At 44.1% G+C, this 19234-nt stretch overlaps 1 protein-coding gene across 1 annotated transcript in view; it reads right to left on the bottom strand.

Annotated features, from left to right (window-relative positions):
* Positions 1-225: 225 nt before the first annotated feature.
* LOC149068091 (uncharacterized) overlaps positions 226-19234 on the bottom strand; it is a 55199-nt gene continuing 36190 nt past the window's right edge. Inside the window, exons 2-3 of the mRNA XM_089251962.1 lie at positions 11858-11935; positions 226-4228 (exon numbers count right to left, since the gene is read on the bottom strand). Coding sequence (XP_089108088.1) covers positions 2387-4228; positions 11858-11902 — 1887 coding nt within the window. The 5' untranslated portion in view covers positions 11903-11935 and the 3' untranslated portion in view covers positions 226-2386. The remainder of the gene's footprint in view (positions 4229-11857; positions 11936-19234) is intronic.

Here is a 19234-nt window from a genome sequence, read left to right as displayed (position 1 = left end):
TAGGGATCATTCAAGTATTATATCAGCATCGGGGGCAGGGGGTTTGAAGGTTGTTTACGTCATCAACCACCCCTTTTTGAAGATATGAATTATTCTAAGCTGCTGACAGGGGTGGGGGAGGGGGGGCGGGTGAGTCAAAAATGGCTAAAAATTCGCTGACGTAATACTTGAACGGCCCCGCCCCAAATCCGTTTGACAGGAAAGAAGAAACGCACACCAAAAATGTTTGGTTTTTTCACAAGAATATTTTAATTCCTAAATACGAAGCATAACAAACATCAACCACGAAAGAAAAATATGAAATAATAAATTAAACGATGAATAATGAACAATGAATCGGTGGACGACATTTCTCCTCTTTCATTAAAAAAATAATAACAGGCCCCCACACGTAAGATAACGACGATTACGTTATCGTATAATGACTCATTTCAAGGCAAATAAATAAAAAAAAAACTCAAAGCCGCAACGCCATCTGGTGATGGAATTTCGCATAATTATCATTCATCGCTGAACCTAAACCGGTTTTCACTTGAAATTTACTGCAGCGGACCTGGGAAGTGGGGGGGGGTGATCTCGCCTGCGGGAGAGGCGCCACCTGATCCTCAAACGTGCCAATGGTTACGCTCAACGTATGTGTGCTATTATATCAAGAAAACCACAATAATAACATCGTCATCGTGTATACAATTCTTAGGCGTCGGAGCTGTGGGTGCTCGAGCAACCATAGTAATCTGTACGAACGGTTTGAGCACCCCCGCGCGAGAATTCGTTCAGAAATCGAAAAAATCTAGCTACCATATAAAGCGCAGCACCCCACTAGTGCATAACACTTTCGACTCCGCTGTACAATGTATTACTCAGTTATCACATTTTAGACGTACGATCTTGAATCTGGATGTGGATGGGGAGGGGGTGGGGGGTCCAACGGTTCCATCCATCATGAGAACGTACTTTGGTCACAACTCCATCGTTGAAAGTTTCCACTGCCTTTTCCCTGGTGGGGCCCATGCGTTAAGACGGCACTGTTTTCGATCTGTCTGAATAGGTTGCAAATGCGCAAATACGCTAAAGGCGTGGCCAAGCGTCTTCTACTAATGATGGTTCGGATGAATATACTGCCACTCTCCACGACGCAAGACTCTTCCCGAGCATCGTCCATGGATGAAAATCTCGCCAATTTCGCGAGAATTCACCCAATGCCTTCAAATTCACATTGTCTTCTCTGAGGATTTCAGAATATTGTTCAGATTTTTAAGTACTTCCTCTCTTTAATTTTCATGCCAATAGGGGAGAGGCTAAGAAAAACTTGCCTCCCCCCCCCCTCCCAGCTATGTGTTAACAACAATCTCAATCATAAACTCACACGCACTCACAACGCAACAAAGGGAGCCAGCCAACCTAGAATTAGTTCACATACCTTTTCCCACTCCGTGTTCCCGTTTTTGACCATGCATAGGCACCGGAGCCTATGGGGCTGAGGTTATTTCAGTGCGTCCCCACACTCCAATAAATTTTTTGAGGAGGCTGAGCCTCCACACCACCCGCAATAATTAATGAAAATTACGATTCATTGTACCCTCCCCTTTCTGCGCACAGGCTTGAGTCCCGGGGAACTACTGGTAACTTTCAGGCCCCCTCCCAATGTTTTCTTCATGGCGGCACCTCCGAAAATGTCCTATTTCTGTCCCCCCCCCCCCCCCATCTTAGAGCAAGCCCTTCCTGATATTTGGTAGTTATGTAATTGATCGCCACGCGCGCTTTTCCCCCTCCTTGGGGGGGGGGGATCCTTAGAGGGATGTTCCTCCTTCCCAGGGTCCTTAGAGGGATCGGTTGGAAACGCGTAATTCAGCAAACAAAACGAGAAGAGAAGAAACATCTGGTTGATTTTTTTTTTTTGCTTGCCAATGTCGATGTGGAATTCGCCAAAAATGTGATAAATATTTTTGTTCGCAACTCGATAGTCTTTAAGTCGGGTAGTGGCTGTATACGTGTAAATTTTTAGATAAAATTGATGAAAGAGGGGGGGGGGGAGATAAAATTAAAAAAATGGTAACCCTATAATATGACCTTTTCCGAGAAAAATTAACACACCAATATCCATCAAGAAACGGGTGACACAAATACTACAGTGGAACCTCTCGATAACGGACACCTACGGGACCGGAAATTTCGTCCGCTTCGTCCACTAACGGGGAGCATTCGTTGATAATTAGTGCGGTCCGCGCTGACTGAATTCAAAAAGTGTCCGTTATGGGAGGTCCCACTGTAATAGGATTTTTCGAAATGACTAATTTGATCGAAGTACTTGTCGGATCACTTGTGGGTGACGAGGACCCTGAACATTGAAATTGATTGGTTGATGGTGGGCGGACGACGCTTGGTCTCAGTGCTTGTTCTTCTTGATGACGGTGGACGATATCGACGTTATAACGTCCCTGGGGGACTTCTGCCTGATGCAGAGGAAAGCGGCCACCAGGCACGATATCACCAGGATCGACAGCAGCACCACCAGCGACGCCGCGAACCCCGGCGTCGACATGCAGATGAAGTCGTCCTTCTCGTACGTCTGGAAGACGGGGACGCTCTTCTCAACCGCCCCCGAAGAAGACGACGAGGTCTCCCCGAAAGCCAGGTCCCCCGTCGACACCACGCGGATGACCCTCTGGAGACCGATCTCCGTCATTTCCCGGACGGTCGTGCTGTTGCCTTCGGTCTCGGTCCAGATCTTTGTGCGCAAGTCCCTCTGCTCCCTGGGTTTGGCGACCGGGAGGTTGTTGCTACCGGCTATGTAATGGTCATCGGGACCCCCGTTGCCGATCTGGTAACTCAGGCCGCTGGAACCGCACTGTTCGGGGCAGTTCGGCCTGCAGATCTGGATGGTGCACTGGAAGTGGACGTCCATGGAATCCGGGAACTTGAAGGCCTGGAAATGTGCGAACGCGAGCACGGAGGCGCTGGACCCGAAGTTCTTGACTTTCGTGAAGCGGCTCATTAGCTTCGGCCTGACGATGCACCCCTGGCTGTCGACGAGCTCGATCGGGGCCCTCTTGCCGTCGTGCGCGATGCAGTTGCGCACCATCATGTCAAACTTGTTCTCCTCGTCCTTTATCGCGAGGACCATCGTCATCGTCTGGCCGATCTTGACTATCCCCGCGACCTCACTTGCCCAGGGTCCCTTGCCGACCTGTATCTGCATCCAGCATCCGACGTTGTCGCCTGCGAAGTCGGCGCGCACCACGTTCAGCATGTCGACGGGGAACGGGCGGAAGGTCACGGCCTTCTCGTACTGGTCGTGCCACGTGCACCTGAGCCTCCGGGCCTGGTCCCACACCTCCTGCACCTGAGGGTCGTACTGGACGACGATGGTGTTCTCGAAGTAGCTGCCGGCGCTGTTGGGACCACCGTACGTCCCGTATTGTCCGGCCGGGGAGCTGCCGTGCGTCCCGCAGCTGTTGATGGATATGTCGAAGAAGACGCTCTTCTGTCCGGATCCGGCCGGTAGGTGGACGCATCCACCGTAGCTGTAGTGGCCTTTGCTGAATATGATCCCGTGGAAAGGCTTATCAAACTCGACGGACACCTTCATGAGATTCTTCTCGCACTTGACGTCCAAGTGGATGATTTTAGGCATGTCCGGCATCGGCAGGGGCCACGTGTCACTATGCGGCAGGCTCGGGAACCCCTGGAACAGATTGTTCTGGTTATCCTGCTTGTATATGCCGTACTCGTCTCCGTTTTGGATGGACGGCACGCCGCCGTCGTATTCCTCGTGGGATCCCTGATAGTGTTCCGGTCCGTCGTGTCCGCCGTGGAATCCTCCACCACCACCACCGTGCGCCGGGAAGTCCTGACCTACCTGGACTCCACCCGGCGGGACTTCGTAAGTATTGTGAAGGATCTGGTTCGAGGTGTGATAGACCCTGTCCAGAGGGAAGTCCTTGTGACGCTGCTGCTGCTGCTGTGGTGGATGCGGAGATTGAGGTGGATGGGGAAGCAAGTGGGATCGTTTTATACCTGGAGGTAAGGCCGGCTGGTCTATGGAACCCGGAGAATTTCTGTTTGGAGGCGGACCTGCCGGTACCAACTTATACTGTGGGCCGACATCTGCCCTGTCCTGTGCGCCACCGGTCTTCTCCGGTTCGTGTATCGTCGGCTGAGGGAGGTCCGTGAGGTCCTTATGCGTGACGTCCGTGTTGTCCTTGACCTCCTCGGCGGCCAAAATGAACTAGAAAGAAAAAAAAATTAATCATAATTAGTATGAAATATTTTGATTATAAAATAATCAACATTCCGTTGCTCCCAACAGATGGCAGCGGGAATCCTTTGTGACCAAAAGAGGAAGAGGAAGAAGATAGTCATCATTCGTGACATTTTCCGCCGGAGGAGTTCATCTCATGGCCACTAAAGCAAGAAAGAGATCGTTTACCAGAGATAAGTTCCGAGGAACACGAGACGAGATAACCGTTGTAGCGGGTTTTTTCGCACATCATAACAGGTTATCAACGATAACCGACGCTCTTGCAATTAAAGGTGTAATGTATGCAAGCGAACTCTGCTACCCCCTTTTCATAAACGTAGCTGCTCTCAACTTACGTTCGCCGACGGCTTCTTTTAGGGTGATATGACCGCTTCTCAACAAGAACGAATGTTTTATCTGAATGTAGACTGACGATCCACGAAATTACGCACAACGAGTACCGTGAGAGGATTTCCTGCGCATTCAATACAGGCGTGGACAGAACGATTTTTCACATAATATTTGGCTGTTGTGAGGAAACGTCCTTCCCCCTCCCTGTCTGGATCCGCGCCTAACACAATACTCATTCGTATTTCTCCCAGAATGCAAAGCCTCATTCGCATTTCCACAAGTAGGCCTACGCAAGCCTCATTCCTATACTTGAAATAGCATGAAAGACTCATACGTATAAAACAGTATGCAAATACTCATAAAACAGTATACAAGCCTCATACTCATAAAACAGTATACAAGCCTCATACTCATAAAACAGTATACAAGCCTCATACGCATAAAACAGTATACAAGCCTCATACTCATAAAACAGTATACAAGCCTCATACGCATAAAACAGTATGCAAGCCTCATCATCATCATCATCATTTGGCGTCCCATAGGGGAAAAACCTAGGCAAAATTTGCCCATTGCTCTAACACCAAGTGGTTCAACATGAGTTGTGGGTCATGTGAGAATGAAGAAAAACATTATTCTGTGGAAATACCCATAGTTTGGTGGCTGCTCCGGGGACGAAAGTTATGGTATCTATTACCACATTATATTGAATCTCTGTGTATGGGAGATTATGGAGAACCGCAACCGGTAAAGCCATGTCAGAAAATTTGAGGCTGCTCCTGTCTGCGGTGCCCTTTTAGAAAAGGAGCAGAGAATTTCTCAGAGATATGGCTGAGAACTCAACATGAAGTTATTAAATAGTAATGCATGAAAGTTCAAGTTAAAGCAGAATTGAAACTCACCATGAATTTAGGTGTTTAGTGTAATTGAGAAAATTTACCAGGTTGTAAATGCTGGGAGCATTAACAACTTCACTTAGTGTCACCTGATGATCACCGAAGTAGTTCCTTCTCGGGATAGAGAAGGCGGGACATCGTCCCACATAGTGGAGTGGAGTTTCGTCTTCTTCTCCACACGCAGGACAAATAGGTGAATCTGTATAGCCACAGCTGTGTAGGTGTTTCGCTAGGTTAGCATGACCAGTGATTATCTGTATAACCTGTCGAATTTGTTTCCTGTTCAATGAGATAAGTTTTTTGGCAATATTCGGATGGGTTCCCTAGGCCAGCTTGGCATGTCTGCAGTCCTGCCTTGAGTTCCATTGCCGCATGTGTTTGTCTTCTATCCATTGTTTGACATCTCCTTTGATGGTTGACATCGAAACAGGATAGAAAGGTTCAGGTCCAGGTAGCTTCATGTTCGCTGCCTCTTTGGCTATCTGGTCTGCGAGTTCATTTCCCTGGAAATTTACGTGACCAGGAACCCAGTAAAGGTTGACGTTGTTGCTCAATGCTGCCAAGTTATTCAGCATGTCAGTGCAGTATTTCACACACAGTTGAAACTTGAGGAAGTTGTCAAGAGCCAATAGTGCTGCTTGGCTATCAGAGAAGATAACAATTTTTTTGCCATGATACCCTTTGGTAATCTGACTTTCAGCCAGTATGGCTATTGGTAATACTTCAGCTTGAAAGACTGTGGACGTTTTGCGTAGATACAAATGCATCTTTTGGTAGTCGTGATCCACTCCGAAGATGCGGAAAATTGATCCAGCTCCAGTATCAGTAATCCTAGAACCATCGGTGTAACACTCAATAACTCCTGTTGAGATGCTATCAATTATGTGAGCAACTTCATTTCTCCTGAGTATGTGGATAGTGAAGCATTTAGTAAAATTTTTTGTTTTGGAACAGGAGTCTTTTGGCATTAGTAGAGAGGGGATCTCCACTTTTCCCAGTAGACAGCTGTCAAGATGATTCTTGAAAGAAGGTTTGTATCCCATATATGGTCGATTGCACCATGTGCCATTTCTTTCCATCCTATACATAGTTTTAAACGCTTCTCCTTGTAGGTACCATCTCAGAGGTGGTATCTTAAGAGTAGTTTCAAGGGTGATGGAGGGAGAGCTGGGTAAGGCTCCCGTAATAAGAATGTAAGCTAGTCTTTGCACTTTTTGTAGGACAGTTTCATAAGAGCGTCTTTGATAACGCCTGATGCCATACCACACAACCATAGCTCAGCATTGGGCGTGCAATAGCAGTATAAATCCACTGAGTGGTTTTAGGGTTTAAACCCCAGGTTTTGCCAATAATTCTTTTGCACAGCATAAGTATATTAGTGGCCCGTTTAGCTCGTTCTTGAATATGGGATTTCCAGGAGAGCTTAGAATCCAAATGACATCCAAGGTATTTCACTCTGTCACGTATGGTTAATTCTTGTCCCTTGAGGGTTAATTTTCCAATTACCCATTTTCTGTTCCATGTGTAAATCACAATTCTGGTTTTTTCCGTGGAAAATGTTAGTTGGTGTTTGTCACCCCATCTGCTGAGCCTCATACTCACAATGCAAGAATGCAAGCCTCATACGCATAAAACAGTATGCAAGCCTCATACGCATAAAACAGTATGCAAGCCTCATACGCACAAAATAGTATCCAAGCCTCGTTCGTACGCATAAAATAATATTCTAGTGTGTGCAAGCCTCGTTCGTACGCATAAAATAATATTCTAGTGTGTGCAAGCCTCGTTCGTACGCATAAAATGAGTAAGCAATTGACGAACTGCACTAGTCTCACACGCTTAAAATAGTACACAAGCCTCGTTCGCATTTTTACGAGAAGAGTACGCTTTCGTTCCTGAATGTACGCAGTCCCTGCAGTCCTGTTTCCAAGAGTTCGCAATTTCCGTTAACATTTACAATGACAAGCGATTCTCGTACGCAAGAGAGGGACGTATTGCTACAAATACGCAGCTGATTCAAGCAGTAGGTGATCCTTGTGCTCATTTCCACGAGTACGAAAGCCGCATTCAAATTTCTATGAATACGCAATTCACATTCGCATTTCTGCGAGTACGCAATTCACATTCGCATTTCTGCGAGTACGCAATTCACATTCGCATTTCTGCGAGCACGCAAGCCACATTCATATTTTACGAGTACTCAAGCCTCATACGCATGAAATATCATGCAAGCTTCGTACGTGTACTCATTCGTATTTGCCCAAGTATGCAAAGCCTCATTCGCATTCTCACGAGTAGGCCTACGCAAGCCTCATTCCTACGCTTGAAATAGCACGAAAGCCTCATTCCTATGCTTGAAATAGCACGAAAGCCTCATACGCATAGAACAGTATGCAAGCCTCGTACCCTTGAAATAATATTCTAGTGTGTTACTTGTGTAATAATAATATTCTAGTGTATGAGCCTTGCAAATACTATGCAAGGCTCGTACGCGTCAAATAGTATGTAATCCTCGTACGCATAAACGAGTACGCAATCCACGTCAGCAATTGTCGTATTACGCAAGCCTCATACGCATAAAATAGTGCGCAAGCCTGACACGCAAAACATAGTACGCTAGCCTTATATTCGTATAAGCCTCATTCATATTTCCAAAAGTACGCAAGTCTCATTCCTATGCGTAAAATAGTATGAAAGGATCATGCGCATAATATAGTATGAAATATTTTCAGGAGTACGCAAGATTCCTATGCAGGTCCACGCAATTCCATTAGTGTGGAAGCTCCCCATGTATTTCCAGTAGTACGCAAGCTTCCTATGCATTTCCAGAAATACTCAAGCTTCCGTTAGTACGCAATAGAATTCATAAGAATTTCGTTAGTACACTGTAGCTGTACTAACTACATGCATTTCTAGGAGTAGGTTACACGAGCTTCCCATGCATTTCCAGGAATACGCAAACTTACCATGCATATCCAGGAATACGCAAGCTTCCCATGCATTTCCAGGAATACGCACGCTTCCCATGCATTTCCAGGAATACGCAAGCTTCCCATGCATTTCCAGGAATACGCAAGCTTCCCATGTATTTCCGCAAGATTATCTAGAATTTCCGTTAGCTTCTCATGCATTTTCAAAAGTACGCATGTATTTTCAAGGAGTAGGCTACGCAAGCTTCTCATGCATTTCAAGGAGTAGGCTACGCAAGCTTCCCATGTATTTCCGCAAGATTATCCCAAGAATTTCCGTTAGCTTCTCATGCATTTTCAAAAGTACGCATGCATTTTCAAAGAGTAGGCTACGCAAGCTTCCCACGCATTTCCTGGAGTACGCAAGCTTCCCACGCATTTCCAGGAGCACGCAAAATTATCAACAATTTCCGTTAGTTCGTATGATTCTCATGCATTTTCAGGAGTACGCAAACGTCCTACGCATTTCTAGTTAGAGAAAATCTTGTGTAGACCATATAGACTTCCCCATTCCGGACATTCTTGTGACGCACATTTCAAAGAGCACACGCAAACAAATCTTGGAGTTTTTATAAGCTACGCAAGTACCCTCCATTCGTATAGCATAAAAATCGATGAATAAACACAAGCCTGCTTATTTAACGTGAAGAATGGTGACTCACAATGTAAGCATCTGCCAAAAAAGCAAAAAAAAAAAAAGAACGGTGGGCCAGAGAGAGAAAGAGGCTTCGAATTCTTCACGGGATGACCCAGCTTTCGAAAGAATTGGCCTCTGAATAGCAATTAAGAAGCCGATTCGCTGGATGAAAAGGGCCCACCATCTAAGAAAACGACGACGACTAGAGAGAAGAACTTGACCGTGACCGACCATGAAAGGGCCCTACATTATTATTATTATTATTGGAAGCCACTCTCTGTCTGCCTGAAGCTGATCAGGAAGAAAGCCGCCACCGCCATCATGACAACCTGTCTAATCATGTAGGAAATAGCCGACTTTTTTATCTGGCGGTCGGATCACGTGTACAAAAACGGCCATTCATGTCGTATAAGGCAACCATTTTTTTTCCTCCCCTGTCCCAACTCATTCCACTCGGTCAGTGGTACCAGGGGGGGGGGGGGGGAGAAGGGATTTCCTATATGAAACATTTCTTCAGATATAAATAACTTTTCTTTTACCTTTTTCGTTATTGGTATCAGATGGTGTATCTTATCGGCATGTGAACATGAATAATACATGAGGGCGAACGAACGGGTTCGGTGTCTTCGAGGTTGAAAGTGTGGGGGGGGGGGGGGCATAGTTTAAGGCTTTCCTCATCGGAAAAAGTTCCTATTCTTCTCTAGGGGGAGCTTCCTAAACATTTCTTGGAGTAAGCAAGGTTTCTACCGTTTTCTTGTAGGAGTACGCAATCTTCCGAAGCATTTCCAAGATTACGCAAGTTTCCAACACATATGTTGGAGTACACGCGTTTCTGATCTTATCTCCAGGAGTACGCAAGCTTCACAAGCACTTTGACGGCTGGGCGAGCTTCCCGAGCATTTCCAGGTGTACTCAAGCTTCCTAAACTTTTTCAAGGGTATGCAAGTTTTCTGAGCATTTCCAGGAGTACGCAAGCTTCCCAATCATTTCTAAAACTGCACAAGCTTCCTGGACATTTCTAGGAGTACATAAATTTACTGAGCATCTGTAATGAATAAGTTTATTAATTATTTTTATGAGTACGCAAGCTGTCCGTGCATCTTCAGGCGTACTCAAACTTCCAACCCATTTGTACAAGAACAAACGCTTCTTATTCATTTGTAGAAGTACACAAGTTTCCTACCGATTTGTAGTGCCACGTAAGCTTCCTACGCATTCCCAGGAAGGCGAATGGGTGAATTTCCAGGAGCCTTTCTATAAGCTTACTACGCATTTGTAAAAGTACTCAAGCTTCCTATTCATTTGTAGAAGCATACAAGCTTCCTAAACATATTTGCAGAAGCGCACAAGCTTTTCGATCATTTACACAAGCCTCATTGCCACAAGCATTATACACAAGCCTCCCACGCATTTCCGGAAGAACACAAACTTGCGCGTCCCCAAGCATTTCTGGGAGCGTGCAAGTTTCGAATGCTTTTCTAGGTGTACGCAAGCTTATACTTAAGAGGATACGCCAGCTTCCTAAGCATTTCTAGGAGGAAGCAAGCTTTTCATGCCTTTCTGGGAGTATGCAAGTTTTCCCCATGCAGTTTTAGGAGAGAGAGAGAGTGCGTAAGTGGTTTTTATGTGGTATGAGTGTGGTTAATATAATATATGTGGTTAAATGGTATGCTCATTTCTATGATTGCTCAAGCTTCTCAAGCATGGCAGTTTATCGAGAAGTTTATAAGTTTCCCAAAAATTTCCTGGAATTTATAAGCTTCGTGCCCATTTTCAGGAGTACGCAAGCTTCCTACGCATTTCTAGAAGCACACATAAGCTTCCTGAGCATTTTTAGGAGTATGGAAGCTTGCCAAGAATTTCCAGGAGTACTCAAGCTTCCCAAGAACTTCCTGGAGTTTATAAGCTTCGTGCCCATTTTCAGGAGTACGCAAGCTACCTACGCATTTCTAGAAGCACACATAAGCTTCCTGAGCATTTTTAGGAGTACGGAAGCTTGCCAAGAATTTCCTGAAGTTTATAAGCTTACCAAGAATTTTGTGGAGTCTATAAGCTTACCAAGAATTTCCTGGAATTCATAAGCTTCGTGCTCATTTTATAGGAGTACGCAAGCTTCCTACGCACATCTGTTGAGTGTGTTTTCTCTAGACATTTCAGACTCCTTCCATTCTGAACATTTCTGGGATGGACATTTCAACGAGTGCACAAGAATCCTACGTATTTCCTAAGGCACGCAAGTATCATACGCATTTCTTTAGGCACGCAAGTATCATACGCATTTCTTTAGGCACGCAAGTATCATACGCATTTCTTTAGGCACGCAAGTATCATACGCATTTCTTTAGGCACGCAAGTACATGCCTGTACATGCAAGTATGCGTGGTTAACTATCCTGTGCAAGTATACTACGCATGTGAGAGGGGTAGGCACAAGCATATTTTATTGCCTATTTCTAAGGACACGCAAGCCTGCAACGTGCATTCAAAAGGCACGCGTCTTTTCTATGTTTTTCGGGGGGGGAAGGGAGGGGGGGAAGTGGCGGCGCGCAGCACTCGCCCGACGAATATTTAGGCGTAAGCAAGCCTTACCCAGGAGATGCTTGGAGCCATCAAAGACATGGGGGCAGAGGGTAACATCCACTGCCTAAAAACGGCAGCAAATTGGGAAAAAGCCTTCAACGACACTCTTTGCCCACGTGTTAGTTTCAAGTACTATAAATGAAGTTTAAGACGCTCAGAGATAATAAGAAAAGGCCAGAACTCACCCCGATGACAGTCAGAGCTGCTAGCAGAGCTTGTGTCCAAAGCATTCCGGCCAACACTCTTCTGCTACATATACCAGTCTGTCCAAAAAAAAAGTATAATGCATAATTTACATGGTAAACAACATTTATACATATAGTAAATACTGTACATCTCAAATCATGCACAGCGATGGTTTCTATAAGTAATAACCATTAGAGCAGTGGTTCTCAACCGGGGGCCATGTGGCCCGATAGTGGCACTGGGATACTTCAAGGGGGGGGGGGCCACGGAAGAAAATGGAGAAAGGGGCCATGACAGGTAGTTTGGAGGGCTGCAGAGAGCTGAGAAGAAAAATTAAGGTGTGAAGAAATAAAGATTTTATATTACTGACTGTATATAATGAATCCAATAAAACCCACCCATAAAACCAAGCCCGTCTTAGGGCATGGACCTACACGGGCCTGACCACCTACATTTTGCAGCAGGTTCCCTAAGATGTTGTTTTTCGCTGCTCCCCTCCCCGGATAGATTTTTCACAGACCCCTCCCCTATATTAAATTTATAGAGTGAAAAACAAACAATGATGAAAACTATATCAGCCCCCCCCCCCCGGGCTGCAGCTCTGTCAGTCCCACTCTTGTGACGGGGTCCCATGTCCATAAGTGACCCCCCACCTTATGATATTTTGTATAGTACAATAAATTTTGAAAATAAGTAGGAAATATGGTGGTTGGGGGCTGTTTATTTCCAGTTAAGTATGGGACTACCATAGCATCACTTTGCCCAGGGAGGCCCATGATGTTGAGACGGCCCTGAGTAGAACTTGGACTAGCGGGGAGCTCAATAAATTCTAGGCCAGTAGGTCTGGAGGTCAATCTTCTTTGCAAAATTTTCGTTCAGTATGAATTCACAGAAAAAATCAATTCATTACGTATAAAGGGAGCCACGAGAAAAAAATATGGTTCAAGGGGGCCACGGGTGAAAAAAGTCTAAGAAACACTGCGTTAGAGCATGCATGCCCAACCAAGGGCCCGCGAGCCAAATGTGGCCCTCGGAGTGATCTCATGCTTCCCGCGACCTAATATACCTGTGGTGCAGTTTCACGTGCAGTTTGAGTGGCCGGTGGCATATTTCGAGATCACTTAAGTGGCCCCGTGGCTCATTTACAGATCACTCAAGTGTCACGTGACACATTTCCGAATCACTTAAGCGACCCACGCTGCAGTTGCATACCTCTTAAGTGTCCCACGGCACATTACCAAATCACTTCAGTGACCTGCAGCACAGTTCTGGAATACTGTAAGCGTAAGTACCCAGCGGCCCATTTGTGAAATCAACGCGGCACAGTTCCAGAGCTCTTAAGCGAACCACGGCACATTTATAGCTCATTTGAGTGACCAAGGATAAGACAGAGGTCATATTTACATATTACCATCGCACAGTTCTGTATCTATTAAGGGCCTGCGGCACATTTACAAGACACTTCAGTAACCCGTGGCATAGTTCCAGATTAATCAAGTGTACCGTGGCACATTCCTAGTTCACTTGAGTGCCTGCAACTCAGTTCCAGAACAGAGTATGCAACGTCACACTTTTGAGATCACCGCGGCACAGTTCCAGAGCACTTTAGCAACCCGCGACTATTCCCAGAGCACGTGAGTGCCTGCAACACAGTTCCGGAACCGAGTATCCAGCATCCCATTTTTCAAATCGATACGTCACAGTTCCAGAGCACTTAAGCAATCCACGACACATTTATAGATCACTTAAGTGGCCCGCGACACGTTTTCAAACCAAAGAAGTGGCCCTGCACTCTCTTAAGGGATAAACCGCCCTCACATTGGAGCTACCCAGTGGATCCTCGTGAACCTGTTTCGAGTAGTCATGCAGGTTTTTAGGTATACGTATATTTAGGGGGGACGTATCGTGTTTTAGGTCACGTACATTCAGGGAAGGGGGCGCTCTCTGCAATTGGATTTTTCAAAGGAGGCATGGCCAAGTCTTCTCGTAATGGATGGATAGATAATAATTATTCCTGAATAAAAATTGACCGTCGAGGTCCTTTTCGTTCTCGGTGGACCATACTTACGTCGTAATATGGGTACGGATGCAGCACGTACACCCTCCTCCGACAGGTGACGCAACAGTATCGTCGGATCTTATCCTTTGGGGGATCCATTAAAGAGCGATAGCTGGCGTTCCTTTAACGTGATAACTCGGCGTCACACGTGAGTCACTCATCACTAGTAATGGCTATCGAAAGCATTTTCCCGATGATGACCGGATGGTCATTTTCCCGGCGAAATGGCCACGGAATATTCAAGATTTTTTTTTTCAATCGAAGTTCTTCACGACACAGTGAAGGAAAGTTAGTCACTAAGTCATCGTCACGGACGTCACTGACCTGCACCGGAATAACACTAAATGAACGCTTTCGGCAGATTTTCGTGCGGCAGAGTAAACACCTGCCATATTTCCTGCATCAATTTTGGGAGTTGTTTTAGTTCGGTGAGGAATGAATGAATGCGGGTTCCCGCTAATTGCAATCGAGAGAGATGTGACGTCATGTGTCACGTGACCTTGTACGTTACATGACACTTACTATTTGTTTTTGCGACTGGGCGCAAAGCTGATCGACAGTGATTACGACAGGATGTGGTTCTGCATGATCAGCACTTTCAATGATGTAAATTAGTTCTATGTCTATTGTAGGGGTTCTTGTAGGTGATAGCCTAGACTCAAAGTGCCCGAGTGGCATGGTGGTAAGTTGCTCGTCTACCATCGTGAAGGTTGTTGTCAGGGTCCCGGGTTAAAACCCAAGGGAGGATATAGATAAGATATTTTCCCAAAACGAACTCGAGGCGACCACCGATAGACAGCAACTTCACTTCCAACCCATCTCACTAATGGCAGTAAATTGCAATATAGCGATATGGCCAGAGTTGGTGTTTGGTGAAGTAGCCTAGACCCAAAGTGGTCCGATAGTTACGGGAATACCTCTCATGCAGCCTAGACCCAAAATCAACAAGATCAGTTTCGCGACTTATCAGACTGTTTGTTTTTCTAAATCGCCGAAATCCCCGTGGAGTTGTTAAGGACTGCAAGTGGATTTATTAGACCAGAGGTCTGCAACCTCTTCTAGTTGGTTGCGAGCACCGCCTGTACCCATCATCAAAAGAGGAGCACCCTCACGGCAAGTTTGACATACGAATGCACGAAATCAAGATGATTTCAATCTTTGAATGCAATTTGTGCAAAGTGTTCAATCGGAACATTCACAAGGTTGCTGGTGAGCACGAAATCGGACACGAGCATCGAGCACTCTGGATGCACAATGGAGCAGCATCGTGGCGCTCGCGAGCAACCGGTGGAAGATGCTTTGTATTAGGCTCATCTGGGTAGCCGCTGCAAATGACGTTTGGGGTCGTGCCCAAGAATCCCTGTCTGTAAGTGAATCTGCACGACACATCTCGGAAAAGTTCTGCGGACCAAGTTTAAGGTCGTGAATCATAGTTTAGGAATATCGGGCTGCAAGGGGATTTGCACGACACATCTCGGAAGCCCCTGCGAATCATGTTTGGGACGGGAACCACAGCTCTAGAATCGCTGGTTGTTAGTGGATTTGAATGATCCATCTCGGAAGACCTGCTACCCCAGTTTGGTTCACGACCCATGCGTTAAGAACCCCTTTCCCCCACCCTGGTCTTTAAAAGTGATTATGTCGCAGGATTACATAAAGAAACAATTCTAGAATAAATAAAATAAACAATTCTGGAATAAATAAAAGAAACAAATCTGGAATGAATTAAAGAAACAATTCCATAATAAATAAGAGAAACAACTCTAGAATAATAAAAAAACAATTCTAGAAAATAAATATTTGAAACAATTCTGGAATTAATTAAACAAACAATTCTAGAATTAATCAAAGAAACAATTGTAGAATAAATAAAAGAAACAATTGTAGAATAAATAAAAGAAACAATTCTGGAATAAATAAAGAAACAATTGTAGAATAAATAAAGAAACAATTGTAGAATAAATAAAAGAAGCAATTCTGGAATAAATAAAAGAAACAATTCTAGAATAAATAAAGAAACAATTGTAGAATAAATAAAAGAAACAATTCTGGAATAAATAAAAGAAACAATTCTGGAATAAATAAAGAAACAATTGTAGAATAAATAAAGAAACAATTGTAGAATAAATAAAAGAAACAATTCTGGAATAAATAAAAGAAACAATTCTGGAATAAATAAAGAAACAATTGTAGAATAAATAAAGAAACAATTGTAGAATAAATAAAGAAACAATTGTAGAATAAATAAAAGAAACAATTCTGGAATAAATAAAAGAAACAATTCTGGAATAAATAAAAGAAACAATTCTGGAATAAATAAAAGAAACAATTCTGGAATAAATAAAAGAAACAATTCTGGAATAAATAAAGAAACAATTGTAGAATAAATAAAGAAACAATTGTAGAATAAATAAAAGAAACAATTCTGGAATAAATAAAAGAAACAATTCTGGAATAAATAAAGAAACAATTGTAGAATAAATAAAGAAACAATTGTAGAATAAATAAAAGAAACAATTCTGGAATAAATAAAAGAAACAATTCTGGAATAAATAAAGAAACAATTGTAGAATAAATAAAGAAACAATTGTAGAATAAATAAAAGAAACAATTCTGGAATAAATAAAAGAAACAATTCTGGAATAAATAAAGAAACAATTGTAGAATAAATAAAAGAAACAATTCCATAATAAATAAGAGAAACAACTCTAGAATAATAAAAAAACAATTCTAGAATTTAAAAAAAAAATTCTGGAAAATAAATACAAGATTATTCATTATTCAAGATTGTATTAACAAGTGGGGAGTACGTTTCTATATGCATGTGGCCATCCGGTGGCCTATGTCACTCACGAGCTATAAGTTGATTGCTGCCGCCCCGTCCATGTGTACGGAGCCTTTCAACATGTATATATACGCTCCAAGATTGAAGCATCCGAAGTGATTCCATAGCTTAGATAGTAGAGCACTCGTCCGGCAAGTGGGAAACCGGGGTTCGAGTCCCCGTGGGGGCAGTCATGAATCTTTTTCCTTGTAATCTTCATCCCCACAAATAATGAGTCTTTCAATGAATCTTGTAATTTTCTTTTCACTACTAAAGTTGAACCTCGCTTATACGTCGTTAAATTATACGACTTTTTACATTTATACGACGTTTGCTTTAGGTCGCTATTGGTTCCTATGGGGGTCATTCAAGTATTACGTCAGCATCGATGGTGGGGAGGGGGGGGGGGTTTGCTCACTTTTGATGACGTGGGGGGGGGGGGAGTGGATGATGCTTACGTCATGAACCACCCTTCATAAAAATATGAAATATTATTAGTGACATCTTACTCGGTGTGACAAAAGCGCAACCTTTCGCGAGTTTGTGGGCACGCTCTAAAATTGCAGCAAAGAAAAAAAAATGTGAAAGTTAAGGTGAAGTCGCCAATTACAGCCAAAGAAATTGTCAAAGGTGAGAAAAGTCACCAATTACAGCAAACAAACTGGGAAAGGCGACTAAAATTTCCAATTTCAGCAAAACAAAATATTGTCAAAAGTAAGTAAAACCACCAATTCCAGCCAAAAAAATCGTCAGCGGTTCGCCAAGAGGTCATTAGAGTATTACGTCAGCATCGATAGGCGGGGAGTTTCGGGTTTGCTGACAAGAGGGAACGGGGAGGGGAAGGTTTGAGTGGTGCTTACGTCATCAACCACCCTTTATTAAAATATTAAATAGTCTAAATGGCATCTTCCTCAGTAAGTGCCAAAAACGAGAAAAATTTCCGCTAAATAATGGGCAATTGAACTAACATTCCCCCCCCCCCATTGATAAGTTCTCTATGGAACCACTTTAGCGATATCTAAATGTTCCGCGGATCGCTTAAGTGATCTACAAATGTGTCCGTGCCACTCAAGTGCTCTAGAAATGTGCCGCGGACCGCTTAAGTGCTCTGGAACTGTACCGTGCGTCACTCAAACGATCCATAAATATTCCGTGGATCACTTAAGTAATCTCGGAATGTTCCGCGGGTAACTTGAGTGATGCAGAAGTGAAGTTCGGGTGGCTAAAGTGCTCTAAACCTGCGCCAGTGCCATTTAAAGGATCTCTAAATGTGGCACGGACCGCTCAAGTCATCCGAAAATGTGCCGCGTGTCTCTTAAAGTGATGTGTGAATGTACCACGGGACTACTCGAGTGATCTAAAAATGCACCACGGGTCGCCGAATTGCTGTGGAATTGTGCCACGGGCCACTTAAGTGATCTATAAACGTGCCGGTTATAGTTCATTATAGCAAAATTAGGTTTGAGGTGGCAGGCCACATCATGTAATCCCGACGGCCACATTTGGCCCGCGCGTCATGGGTTTAGCTTATGTGGCATCAAAAAATAAATTTTTGATCGTCTGGGGGGGGGGGGCAGGGGGCTCGTATCCTCTGTAGCATCCCCCCCCCCCCACACACACACACACTCGGAACGTCTCTGATGTGCATTAGAAGGTAGGGAGACAGAACTGACAAGGGAGGAGGGGTCAGAGTTGTACTGACGTTTGCTGACGGGGGGGGGGGGGGTGAGAGGAATTTAAAAAAATTGGCAAAATATCTGCTCACGTGATACTTGAAGTGCCCCTGGAACGTATTTGTGAAAATTTATCTAATTTTATAAAAAGAAATTTTAATCAAAATTTTAATAAGAAGAATATTTGAAACCACTCACCATAACATAAAAGTTGTATTTACGAGGTTATTAAGCCAAAAACAGTGGCGTATTTACAGAGGGGGGGGCGGCTAAGCGGGCTATAGCGGGTCCAGGGTGGCAAGCTCAGGAGGGGGCAGCAAATTCGAGGAAAGATCGGTCAAGAAAATGAGTGGAATGGGAGAAGAGCGGCAAAATTTGTAAAACCACCCACCCAGCCTTGACAGATACAGGCTAGGTTAGTGAGTGACCAAAACAGTGACCTAGTAAATGTGAAAGCATGCCAATGGCTAAAAAAGTGAAATAAATAATATGAAAGCGTGGGAATCACCAAAAGAGTGATCTAAAGCCTGTGCAAGCATGCCAATGGCTAAAAAAGTGAAATAAATAATATGAAAGCGTGGGAATCACCAAAAGAGTGATCTAAAGCCTGTGCAAGCATGGAAATGACGTAAAGAGTGACCTAGAGAGTGTGCAAACATGTGAATGACTAGAAGAGTGAAACAGAGAGTGTGAAAGCATGTGAATCACCAAAAGAGTAAAATAGAGCCTGTGCAAGCATGGAAATGACGTAAAGAGTGACCTAGAGAGTGTGAAAACATGTCAATGACCAAAAGAGTAACCCAGAGCATTCGTAAATGTG

Source organism: Pholcus phalangioides, unplaced genomic scaffold (assembly GCF_987345545.1).
Source record: "Pholcus phalangioides strain wild (caught in Gottingen) unplaced genomic scaffold, Ppha-v1.0 ptg000027l_1, whole genome shotgun sequence".
In the NCBI taxonomy this organism is placed as follows: domain Eukaryota; kingdom Metazoa; phylum Arthropoda; class Arachnida; order Araneae; family Pholcidae; genus Pholcus; species Pholcus phalangioides.
The sequence above is the reverse complement of the archived record's forward strand: the minus strand, read 5'-3'. Positions and strand labels throughout refer to the sequence as shown.